This window comes from Melanotaenia boesemani, chromosome 11, assembly GCF_017639745.1.
Source record: "Melanotaenia boesemani isolate fMelBoe1 chromosome 11, fMelBoe1.pri, whole genome shotgun sequence".
Lineage (NCBI taxonomy): Eukaryota > Metazoa > Chordata > Actinopteri > Atheriniformes > Melanotaeniidae > Melanotaenia > Melanotaenia boesemani.
In genome coordinates this window covers 11,086,525-11,100,187 of record NC_055692.1, presented here as the reverse complement: position 1 = coordinate 11,100,187, position 13,663 = coordinate 11,086,525, and the positions used below count along the sequence as shown (strand labels likewise).

At 38.5% G+C, this 13,663-nt stretch overlaps 1 protein-coding gene across 1 annotated transcript in view; it reads left to right on the top strand.

Moving 5' to 3' along the window:
• Positions 1 to 11,654, top strand: part of rtn4r (reticulon 4 receptor) — a 50,589-nt gene extending 38,935 nt beyond the window's left edge. Inside the window, exon 2 of the mRNA XM_042000653.1 lies at positions 9,538 to 11,654. Within this exon, the coding sequence (XP_041856587.1) occupies positions 9,538 to 10,919 (1,382 nt within the window). The 3' untranslated portion in view covers positions 10,920 to 11,654. The remainder of the gene's footprint in view (positions 1 to 9,537) is intronic.
• Positions 11,655 to 13,663: the final 2,009 nt, after the last annotated feature.

The following is a 13,663-nucleotide window of genomic DNA, read 5'->3' as shown; positions in this document are numbered from 1 at the left end:
CTGAAATGAGCAAAAATAATGGCCCTCTATGGCTGGAAAAAGTGAAGACATTTGTGACCCATAGAGACAAGTTTGGATATTACAAAATACTTTTTCTTTTTTTTTTTTTTTTTTTTTTTTTTGCTGACACTATAAAATAGTTCATGTTTTCCTCTCAGGCTGGGTAGTTGTTTTTCACTGTATGATGTGTTTACTTTGTTTTCTATTGGATAGAATTCGAAGCACAGGCAATGCTGCCAAGTTGGACCACAGCCCTGGGTTTTCCAGTACTTTTCCTCCCCACAGCAACATAATTTTCCAGCTGTCTTGGCAATACAAAATGTCCCTTGATAGTCGATCATCCCATAAACATCATGCTCAGGTATTTCACAATCTTGAGGGTTATAGAAAATATATGGAGTACATCGTCCGTAATATAGTAGTGATAAATGAAAAATGTAATAATGATAAGAATAATAAACATTTAACTGGGGATTGCTATGAGAATAATAAAGATTAGAGAAAATAAAATACCCCAACAAAGACAGCAATATACCATACCAATGCCTTTAAAATAGTAGTTATTATTTTTAAATGAATACATTTGCACTGCATTAGCTTTATTTATGGAGTACTTCTCAGCACTGTATCTTATAGGATCAGTTTGTAAATGTTGAGCAGAACACAGTCCTAAGTGAAACCCCACTGAGAGATGATAAGCAGCTGGAAGGTCAGTGTAATAAAGGATCAATGGTAATTTGATTGCAGTTGTTGAAAGGAAGAACTCTCCCAAACTGCTCGAGAGTGGAGCAGGGATTCGATCTGACACCCCTCTGATTGTGAGCTCATTCAGTCACTGTCAGGATATCACCAGCCTGCTGCTGATTGTTACCGCTGTCACTTCCCAGTAGTCTGACATGACCACCTATCTGCCTACCACAGTTATGTTGAGCCAGGAGAAGTCATAAAATGTTGCATTAAACTTGATTTAATCTTGCTCACAGACAAAAAGACTTCTGTGTATGTACAGACACATGTAAATCTGCATAGATCCTTTTTATAATACACACACTGTCGGCTGGCCCTGTTTTTCCTTCTGCCTGGCGACCTCCGGTTCCTTCAGTTATTCATGAGCCATCTGTTTGGGCAGGGGCTGTGTCAGATGTGTGTCAAACAGGACCTCATCTGTCCCTCCCGTTCGTCTTCTAATTGTGTCTTAGTCTGTATGCTGAAGCAGCCACCAATGCCGCTGTAAGACACCATGATTAGCCGAGGGACTCCAGCTTAAGTATCTGGTCCATCATGTCCTAAATAACCTGTTTGATCTGATGGTTGCATCTTTATTTAAGATCATAGCATCTGGTTCATCAATGTTGTAAGGACAAGCACAAATCTGTTTTTGTGGGCATGTCTGTGTGTTTGGTTTGTGTCTTACTTGACTGTCTTTTGGGAAGTGAATTAAATATTTAAGAGGTCCACATTGAGATATAGAAATGTAGGGAGCGCTTTCAAAAATGAATAATAGATCTATTTTATAAGTCAACAGTAAATGTTGTAGAAGTAGTTGAAATAATACTGAAATATAGTTAGAACTTCTTTTTAAGATTACAGTGAAAACCAAGTGCGACAGGAAAAGTCGCTCTATTGCAAACTGTACTGCCCATGATGGTTAAATGTAATAAAAAGGTCAATGTGAGCTTCTTTATCATAACCTTCTCCATATGTCTCAACCATTCCCTTCTGCAATTTGGTGGTGCGCTTGAAAATCACGACCATTTCTTCCTTTTAATAAAACTTTTCACTGGCTTATGGAGGGAAAAGAGGTTCAAAGCAACCTAAAATGGAATATTTTCCTGGTTTGCCATAACGGTTTGACTTTAGGGAACTTTTTAAGTCTCACCTCTTTCCAAAAGTTTATGACAAACTACATAAGGGAAAGCAGGAGCAAAGCGTTTAGAATGTCCTAAAAAAAAGTTTTAAGTTGACCATAAAAAAAAAAATCTGTTTAATTTTTTCAGAAGTTTCTGTTTTGAGTCTGCACCTGCAAGTAAAATGAATCACAATTGCCTTTAGTGGTCATTAACTTTGACTAAGTCATTTGCATTATGGTTGAGGGTAGTTAAGTAACAATTTTAATTTATTTAATCTAGTTCAGTATTATTTATATTGTGATACTTTACAAGGAAACTATACAGGAGACATAAAGAAAACAAGTTAATTTCAAATCTATGATATACAATCAAATTTAAAATACTCAGTCAAGACAATAGAATATAATTCTATATAATCACCTTTATGTAATGCCAGTTGGTACAAGAAACAGTCTATACAATAAAACCAACAGATAGCATTGACTCATTAGTCTGATTCAGTCTCTCATGCTGAGAATTTAAGTCACCCTCATGCATCCTCGGGAGGGATTAATGCAAGATTAATGAACATTTTTGAATAATTTCACATCAGTCTAAAGCTTGCTTGTGCATGTTAAACTAGTTTTCAGTGAAAAATGGCTCTGACATCTCAAGGTAAAATAAATACAGCAGTCACCCACTAGTGATAAATGTCACATCACAAAGTAACGGTGTTGCAACACTGCTGCTTGTCAAATGAGGGCAAGTATCAAAATAAAAACTTGAATTTTGACCTTAGAAAGTTAAGCATAAAACTTCAACTTTGTGCTTAAAATAATATAAAAATGACTTGTACTTTGTAGGCTGCTCTTATAATAACTTTGTGTTTGTGACTTTGAGTGTTATTGCCCTTTATTACTCTCGGCTCACAAACTCATTTATAGCTGCACTGGCTGTGCTGAAATTGAACTACACACAGCTGTCATATCTTATACAATTTCTCTAAGTTCCTCATTCCGGTTTGATATAAAAACAATTTCTGGGTGCACGGATGGATTCACACAAGATATATGACCTTACAAAGAGGAATTATAACTGAATTAAATGACGGCCTGCTTCTGAGCAACACAATAATGTATAATTTTAGAAAGAGGCCAGGACGTCCCTCTGGAGAACCACTGTGATTCATCTCTGACAGAGACATCACTTCCATTATGGGCCAAAAGGATAAGACTGTCATGTTAGCTGTCCCTGCCCAATCCCCAACCCTTCAAAGCTAAGCCAGCGTGATAAATCGCAGGCCCCCTGAATTTGCTGTCCCAACAAACTCTCTGTGTTTTTTGTGGGTTTCAGGGTGCAGGAAAGCGTTTTAAGCGGATGCATTTTCACTGGAAAAATGAGCAGCACTGAGTGTTTGCTTAAAGCTCCGAACATGCCAGGGACATATGCAAATAAGCGGGGAATCTGGCTAAGTGATTCACTGATAAGTAAACAAAGCTCTCTGCACCCACTCAAACCACTCATACCACTTACATTGACATCTCTATGTTTTTGCAGCTGAATAAAGTGTCCTCTAGCTCCGGCTAAGCCAATGACTCCAGTACTTTTGCAGTGAAGTTACTCTTTGCTGATGTTATTTATCCACAACACCAACTGCTCTCTTTTCTTCTCTCCCCCCCTTTTTTACCATAAAACTCTCCTAAACCTTTGTAGTCACATCAAAAAATAGGACAATAAAGTCATTCCACCTGATACCACTGAGAGAAACTTGAGCTTATTCTAGCCATGCACTTCTTTTTGTTAATGTATTGTGCTGTCCCAGCATTATATCCCTATAAGCACACTCACAAGGTTGGACAGCACAGTGGCAGGCAAGGGCACAGTGGTGATATCTTATTTTAGTTTAGGGTCTGCTTTTCATTGGAATGCCTCATTAAATTAATAAAAAAACACACTGACCAAACTTTTCTTTCCCAGTGTTTTCCCTAACATTAACCTATTAAAATCTGAGAACCTCCCTATTATGAGACTGTGGTTCCACATTGTGCCAAAAATAGCCATTTCAGAGACCTCACCTGAACCGTCTGTTGTAAAACCTCACTAATTTTGTTCTGTTTCATTTTATCAGTTATTTGCAGAGATAATGCTTATATGTTGTGCTATGATTTGATTGAGGTTTAGAGCTACAGCTGAATCATTCCAAAGAAATATTTATATCGTTCTGCAAGTGTTGGTCTTTTTTAGGCAAGCTAGAACCCTTTTTCATTTGTGCTATGTGCCATCTTCCCTTTTTTTCACCAGTAACTCATATCTTAATATTCACACATTTTGACAATTCCTCCTTTACTATTATTTCTAAAGTATTCAACTAAGAGTGCATTCACACCAGCACTTTTTGATTTGAATCCGTTTTCTCAGAAAGTCCGCTTCATTTAGGGAATTTTTTTATTAACAAACTGATTCAGCTCAGAGAAGCGGACGGAAATGCAGGAAGTGGACTATTGTGGGTAAACACAACCAAAACACTTGCTTGTGTGGGATGGTAGGTGGCTCTGGCTGAGAAAAAATAGCTCGTGGTCAGAAATGGAAGAACTCTGTAAAACTTCTGATAGAAATATGATCAACTCAAGACCGCTAGGACAGCAAAACATGGAACTAGAAACTAAAAGTTATTCTGCATCAACCAAAAGATGAACAAGTTTTCTTCTTTGCTGTGTATCTTGCCTTCTCCTTAAGTTATCCTTGATGCAGCGCCATCTCTGGCAGGGAGTGGACCACATTATTTAAAAGTTTTGATTGGTCTGAGTTGTGCAAGTTGAACGCAAACTCTGTCGGGGAGAATGTTGCACCCCCCCAACTTGAACCAAGTTCCCAATTGTACTGAGTCTAGTGGACTATCCTGGTGTGAATGGACAGCTTATGGTTGCAGAGATATACTCATTTCATTATTGGTGTACATATAGTTTTTCTCTGGAGGCCCAAACTAAGCAAAGCTCAGAGGGTTAAATGCAGAGCCTGAGCGTCTTATCTCAGCACTTAAGCCAAAGAAAGAAAATGTTAACTAATGAATAGTCTGTGCATCCCCTCTCACTAACCCAGCAGGCACAGGTGAAGTTGGAGACTGTGTCACCAGTTAAAGTGAAATATTATATGTTTTTAAAGTGATAGAAACAAGGCTTGTTTCACTACTAAGCCAAATGGACCTTTTCCACTGCACAGTTCTGCACAATTTGAGTCGATGCTACTCAGACTTTTGTTTCCTATTATATGTGTGCACAGGTAGCATATCCATTTCCACGAATTATGACTTTAAGTGCATTATCATTAGCCAACAATACAGATTTACTTGTGGCAATTCTTTTTTTTTTCTCTCTGTATGCTGATTGAAGGTGAGATCTGTAGCCCTTAGTTGTTCGGATTGCTCTAAAAACATGCCAAACACTTCTTTGCTCAGAGTTTATCATTTGCTCATATTGTGCAATGGCCACTCTCTGCACTCAAAAAAGCGGTGTGACCTGTCTCTTTGTCACAGCAGCTTCAAGCCTTTCCTGCCAACATTCAAATGATTCTGTCTGAAGTGGAAAATGAGGCAGAGGCAAGCCTTGTTGAATCAAACATGCAGTGGAAAAATGACAAAGACTTCTACATCACATCATCTGTTTAATAAGCTTCAATATGTGGAAAAGTGATATTTTTAACTGCTTTGATCCATCACTGCTGCATTGTATGCAGTCACAGCATTGATTCTTAGTCATTGTGCTGTGCTGCTGGAAGAAAATTATGACTAAAACGACTTTGGTGTTATAGCTCATACAAGGTATTGCTTGGTCTCATGTGAATGCAAAGTATTACTGTGGTTGTCTTCTTCACAGGGCTAGCTCCATCTTAAAGAAATTAACTTTAACATAAAAGTGCCTTGTATGTCTGAATGACCGAATGCTGTAACAATAATCGATTGATGAACACTTTATTGCTGCATATCCCATGCCTGAAGAGGGCTTAGGATATGAATCACCAATTTTGAACCTCTTGGGCCATTGTCTTGCAGGTTTTTGGTGTGTCCCTGATTTAAATAAAATGGCTTTTTAAAACCTTGTTGACCAGCTCTACACTAGCTTAATGAGCCATCAATTTGAGTCAGGTGTGTTGCAGAAGGGAAACATCTAAAACCTGCAGGACACTGGCCCAAAAAGTCTGGAGTACAATTGAAAACCATTTAGCTCTTAAACTGTATCGGCCCAATAACTACAGTGTCCTGAGTTGTTTTAAATTATTTGGGAAAAATATCCATGAAGTGAAAAATTATTAATAATCAATGAAAATTGCCACCTACAACCACTTAACTGAACATAATGTTTTTTTTATGAATATCTTCCCTTGAGCTTCTGATGATTCTCTAAAACTAAGTCTGGAAATGAAAAACAAAGACTGTTGCCACTCCTGAGCAGAGTGAAGCGATTATACAAGGATTTTTCTCTGAGAAAAGAGGTCACTGTCAGAGTCTAAAAGAGGGGAGACAATGCTCTGAGCCATGTTTTGCCCAAAGAGATTGGGAAAGATTAAGTGTTAAAACCAAAGCTGGCAGAACAAAAAGAAGGAGTTTGGATTCCTTATTTTTTTTATTATTACTTTTTTATTTATTTATGTTTGTTTTATTTTTTTGTTTTTTGTAACCTTGTCAGATTTTGTTTGTGTCTACCGCTCAAAGGCAACTTTAAGAACCAACTGCAGAGCATTAGTGCATTTTTGTAATCTTTGCTATGACTAAAAGGAGAGGGCCGAATGCTTGCATAGCTAATCATCCAGAATGTGAGCTCTTAGATCAACTGTGTAGTGAATTGTGGGAGTGGTGAAAGGTCTAACTGTGACGTCACGATGTCAGGGATGTGATTGTAAAAGATTTATTACAAAGATGTCATGACGCTGTGACTGCCAGATTTTTGCTGGTAACATACATTAATGTGATCAGTGTGATGCAGATGTGAAGATGCTTTAATGAGAAAATACTGGCTTGGGGTCGATGACATCGGGGGCTTATGCTGTCATTCAAGAGATGCTAACAAAGGCGAGATGTATAATGCCAAGAGCTGAGGAATCCAGGCTTTGACATGCAATGCGTGGGTGGAAATAGCCTGTTAATGAATAGACAGCAGACGAGGAAAAAAAGAGAGAAGATGGCAGAGGAAATACATGAAGCGTGCTGTGCGGTAAAATATTGCTATTGTTAGGCAGCGCTGAGGGAAAAGTGCTGCGATGCAGAAAGAGTGGAAAGTCCTGACAGCTTTCCAGTGGCAGTCTGACGGCTGAGCAGGGAGATTGGAGGGAAAGTGCAGCAGAGGGCTGCTGTCAGGCCACACCAGAGCTCCATTTAACAAGGTCCAGAGATGAGCTGCACCACAACACATTGCAGAGGGAATGAGAAAAGGGAGTGTGGGCATGTATGGAAAGATGAATAAGGTTCATGCATTTTCCCAGAGACTTACTACCTGTCATGCCTGCAAGCCTTGGATTCCTCATATGTGCATGGGAGCAGAGACTGGAGATCCTCAGTAAGGACAGGAGGTGAAGAGGATTCAGAGATTTGGAGGAGTACCTGCTGTAATATAATGATTCCAGGCATGCTTGTCACATTTTGACACCTTCATCTCTAAAAGAAGGATGCATGAGCAGCAGTAGATAACCTTCAGTTTTCAGTCAGCTGTGTAACAGTGCAAAAGATCATTCATGTGTGGTAGTCCAGCCTATTTCAGTTGTAATGGTTGTATTTAGCAAGAATGTTTGAACTGTGACAGAGGACAAGTCAGAAATAATTAATGCAAGCAAATGCTGGATATGCCCTCTTTTAAATGTGGACCCCTTCAGGGCAAAAATCTTTATAAGCCTTGCTCTGAGTGCCACCGCATCTCCCATATATCTTGTTTCCATGCTGTTCCTGGAAATTAGAATTGGGGTTATATGCTGCTGCCTACCATTCCTGTTGCACTTCAACATGCATGATTTATATCATAAAGATTTTTACCTCTGTCCAGGTGGAGGTCATTTATTAAGCGGTATTGGTTCGTCTGTCAGTCAGCAACATAGCTTAAAAAGTTATGGACAGATTTTGATGAAATTTTCTGGAAATTACAGGATCCGGGAATTTTTCAAAGGATTCTTTACTTTGTGGAGACAGGGATAATTTTGTTATTAGAGCTCCTAACTCAAAAATAATGCCCACAATCATTGGTAAAATAAAATAAAAACAATAATAATAATAATAAAAAAAATGACAAGGCTTGGCAGAGGCCTCTGCTCTGAGGGTTTCTAGTTAAGAAATGTGATAAAAGGCATTTATTTTTAGTCAGTAAAGCTGGTTCTGGCCCCATTGCATTGTATAAAAGATTAACAAATTCTTAAACATAACACACATTTTTAATCCAGCAGCATATTAGCTGTACCACCACTGCAATTCCCAACCAAATTTGAGCTGCGTTCCCAATTCTCTTCATAAGTTTGAGCAATGAGCAGAGAAATATTTTCATACCATTGTGTTGCCATAGTTAAGCTGTCCTTGACCTTTTTTTTCAGTTTTATTTATATTTTATGCTGTTTTATCTCATTCCTTTTTCTTACTGGCTTATGGTCTGCGACTTTTAAGTTTAACATTTTCTGGTGGCCATCATGTTCTTTTGAAACCATATGGTACGAGTGAGCCGTACACTTGATTGACAGCCGTGGAAGTGTGCATTCCCATCGGATTGCTTGTCAGTTAAAAACGCCACACCTCATAAATAATTACCTACCTTTTGTGCCGTTGACTTCAAATAGAGACTTTTTTATAAATCATATGCTTTAACTGATAACACATAGCATGAATGACTGAAAGCGTAAACTCACCAGGACAGTAGTCACAGATTAGTTTTTCCCATAGGCTCCATTTGTATGTCACATGAGTTTCCCACATCTGGGCAACTAAGAGGAAGCAGAATCTTTATTTATTTATTTATTCATTGTTTTAGACTGGAAGGCTCTTTCAATGTTTTTACACCATTATTGTTAGAAAAAATAGTTTAGTTAGGGAATTTCAATTTTGAACATCAGAACCTAATCTGTTTTTAGCCCATGTATATATCTAAATATAAATGTAGACATTCCTTCTGGGCACTTGTGGGATTTAACAGTCAGGAGATGATGAACAGTAAAGAGAGAACATAATACATCTGGCTTAAAAATCCTTTAGTTTTAGCTGTGCTTTGGAAACCCTTCACCAAATTTTCACCTTGCCTTTAGCCAATAACGTCTTTGCTTGGCATGTTATTTCCTATCATCGGGCCCAATGTCATGCTAAGTAACACAAAAACAGCATGAATTATGTTCAGCCTGTTAAAGCAAGCAAATTCCACAAAAAAGCCACCCGCCTAATTTTGAATTAGCCTACAGCAGGGAGGACCCCTGCTGCCTTCGATGCAAAGAACATCACAACTAATACAAATTCTGAATCCCTATAAAGAACAGGATTTAACCCAATGTTCTGTGCATTAAACAGTGTATTTTTGCAACTTGATATATTGTATTGGTGTGCTATTTATGTTTTAAATTGTCAATATAAAATGCTTCTTCTGCGGTGACAACCAGACAGGCTGCTTATTTTAAAACCAGGATTCAGTTGCTCCGGTATTTACTTACATCATTTTACAAATCCACTTATGTCTTTTTTGTGTTTCCGTAGGGGGGCGACTCCTTTTCCTGGTGATGTGTCTGAACCTTGTGCCTCAAACTGACAGCTGCCCTGCCAAGTGTGTGTGCTACAGTGAGCCCAGACCCACTGTGGCTTGCCAACAACAAGGACTGTTTTCCATCCCCACTGAGATCCCTGTACGGAGCCAACGGATATTCCTCCAGAGCAACAAGTTGACGGTAGTGAGGTCTACCAGCTTCAGTTCTTGCCATAATCTTACTGTCCTCTGGCTCTACTCTAACAACATCAGTTACATTGAAGCTGGAGCTTTTTATGGCCTTGAAAAACTAGAGGAACTGGACATTGGAGACAACAGCAACCTCCGCACCATCAGCCCAACAGCCTTTCGGGGCTTAACAAAGTTGCACACTCTCCATCTGCACAGGTGTGGCCTGTCAGAGCTCCCTGTTGGCGTTTTCCGAGGAATGTTCTCCCTGCAGTACCTTTACCTACAGGACAATAATATTCTAACGCTGCATGATGACACCTTTCTGGACCTTGCCAACCTCACCTATCTCTACTTGCACAATAACAAGATCAAGATAGTAACGGACAACATGTTTCGAGGCTTAATCAATCTGGACAGACTGCTGCTACACCAGAATCGAGTTATCTTTGTCCAACCCAGGGCTTTTAGTGATCTCGGCAAGCTGAAATCCTTGTTCTTGTTCTTCAACAATCTTACGGTCTTGACAGGGGAGACCATGGACCCGCTGGTTTCCCTTCAGTATTTGCGTTTAAATGGGAACCAGTGGATCTGTGACTGCAGAGCGAGGACCTTGTGGGAGTGGTTCAAACGTTTCAAAGGTTCCAGCTCCGAGTTGGAGTGCAATGTCCCTGAGTTCCTGGTTGGAAAGGACTTGAAACGACTGAAAAGCGAAGACCTGGAGGGGTGTGTGGAAACCCCACAAATTCAGACCAATCTCTTCAGCTCCAAGGCACAGTCAGGAAAATTCCCTTCCACTGAAAGCCCACTGGGGGATGGCATTCCCAGATGCTGTCTTGGAGATAATGATAAGTCCTCTATCCTGTCCGGCAAGAGTCGACAAATCACCAACAACCCCCTTAAGGAGAAGGAGAACATGTCCAAGACAAAATACAAGCAGCAGGAGAGAACAAAAAATGAGACCCAGAACAAGCAGAATGATGGACCTCTGGGAACCTTGTCCAACAACCTGGACAAGACTTTGGAAAACCTAAATCCTGAGTTTATAGATAATCCAGAATCATCAACAGCATCAAACAAAAAGAAAAAGAAGTGCTCCAAAAAGCCCAAATCAGACACCCACTGCATCAAAGGCCGAGGCTCTACTTTGCAAGTGCTACACTTTCTCATCATTCCCATGACCTGGATATCTCTAGCCATTTCTTAGGACTCCTGATGACACTCTGCACACAGGACTCAAGAATGTTGATGCTAATGACAATGATACAGAAGATGCAGTGACATCTACAACAGGCAGAGACTGAGAAGAGAGAAGTCATGTTGACATGCCAATGCTGGAGACAAACAATATTGACAAAGTAAGAGTACAATAAACAAAATGGATGCCTTTACAGAACACTACAGATCTAATGTAAATAATGAATTGGTGCCCAAAATTGTTTGTTCTCTATGTACTCAACTGTACTGTGTCTAAGCTACACTTTGGAGACTCCTCCCTGTTCCCTTTCAAAAGCTTTTACTGCTTAGACAGACCACCGAAGGACAGAAAAAAGAGAAAAACAAAAAAACAAATACAGGAAATCAGAGACTGAATACACACAAAGAATGTTTGGTCTGTTTAATGAAGGAAAAAAAAAAAACAAAAAAAAAAACAATCCTACCCTCTCATTATTTATTCAATCATGCATTTGTTGGGTAATGTTTTATTTTTTTTGTTTTGTTTTGTTGGTTTTGCTTTGGATTTTTTTTATATTTTTAAAAACAAATGTTTTACCTCCCTGGACTTTAGTTCTATTTTCTTGAGAGAAAGGATATATGGGGAGCATTACTAAAAGAATGCTGTCCGTTTGTTCATGGAGATTGCAATTGAACCATAGATATGCATTTTATTTTACTTGTGTACAAGTATGAATATATTATGAATAAAAGTTCTTATTTCGTACATCTTCTGTATGTTATGTGGTGTTTTCTAAAATGACTCTGAAATGACTGATACACTGGTGGGGGAGGGGTTCATTAGACTGACTGAAGAGGTTGAGAGACTGAATTTTACACCCCATTAAAAGGTGCAAAATGGTTTGGTCCACACCTGCACCAGTCAATTCAGCTGGGTTGGCATATGTAAAAAGTAATTGGCCAGTCAGAGACACATAGGGCAGGGAAAAGTCATGTTTTTTTTTTTTGTTTGTTTGTTTTTTTTTTTCTCAAGAAAGGGAAATCAGACTTCCAAAAAAGAAAAGAAAGAAAAGAGATGGAGAGAAAAGGAAGTGAAAGGAAGAAGCTACTTACTCATTTCTTATGAAAAGTCTGGCCATTTTGACTTTAATAATGCTGGCAACTGGGCATTTTTTTTTCAACGTAAGGGTTAAACTGAGGTTATATTTATTACCATCGTCTTAAACAATGGGAAAATGTACGTGAGAGATAGTGATTAAATGAGCATTGAGGGGGGTTCACCTAGATAGTTTTGTGTTACGCTCCTGACGACAGACACATGGACTCCAGCTACTCAAGTCTGAGACTTTGCCTCTATATTTTGAAATGTGGACGATCTATTCTTTGTTTATTATAAACAATCACAAGAACATATGACTAATCATTAATGAAAATGACCATTTTTTGCTGCTGCTACTCTAGAAAGAAGAAAAGCCTATTAGTGGACTTCTCGCTCTGAAATCTTTCAACTCGTGAAGATCTGTTCTGCATCACTGCTGCACTTTTTTAATGAGCTGCAGAAAAGCTACATTAGACAAGACTTTAGTCAAAGATTGCATCAGCAAAACTGTCCTAAATGAGTACCAAATGGATATAATTTAAAACATGCTTTTTAATTTAGGAATAGCAGCAGCTCATAACATGTCTCACTAATCATGTTGAGTGCAAAGAAACACTCAATTTCAAACAGATGGTGGCATTTTCACAGTTTTTATGATTTCTGGGACAGCTGTGACAACTTTTTCACATCTGTTGGTGTGCAGATTTAGGCTTTTCTTCCTAAATCTTAACTTTTTAAATTAAAGTAAGAAGCAACAATTACAAGACAGTATTTATCAATGGTGTTTTATTAGGATTAACTTTTAATTCCTCCTTTTTTACCTACTTATTCTAACTTCGATATCATAACAAAGTCATACAATGTTATACACTACCGTTCAAAAGTTTGGAGTCACTTCCCTATTGAATCCCATGGCAAAGTGACCCCAAACTTTTGAACGGTAGTGTATTAAGAAAGGAATTACCTACAAATAAAATGAATAAAACTATAAACTATGAAATTTATAAAGCTCTCAGAGTAAGATTAAATATTGCAAACATCACCACATTCTGACTGATAGTGTATGAAAACCACATGGAAACATTTTAACAACATAACCTTGAGTCTCAGAATAGCAGGGAGCAGCCAGGCATTCAGTCAAAATGAATGAATAAATAAATAAGTAAATAAATAAATAAAAATTGCTATCGTATGTTCTTTAGATTAAAAATATTCAAACCAAAATTAAGGCTTTGAAATGCCTCTATATGATAAAGCTCAGCTAGGGCAAGTTCTCTGAGATAGAGCTTAACTGAAATGACCACAGGCCAAGATAATGTAGAGTTATGATCGGTACCAAATTATGCCAAGTTCGTGTCAACAGCCCTCAGTTTATCTCGCACAAAGTGAAAGCAATAGAAACCCGGGTCTCGAAAAATCCCTGGAGCGTTCGGTTGCTGTCGATAAACCATGGAAAGTAAGAAGATTGAAGGGGCCCTGAGAAGATATTGATCTTAAATAGAAATCAACAGCTACTTCTAACATAGTCCCACTACCATCCGCTGATACACAGTCTGCAAGCAACAAGGATGCTGGTAATTGTGTATGACTCATTTAAACCTTCCCTGTGTATTTGCTCAGACTCTCGTTAAGAAAAGTACAATCTGAATCCCATTCCTGTGTTCAAATGACATGTC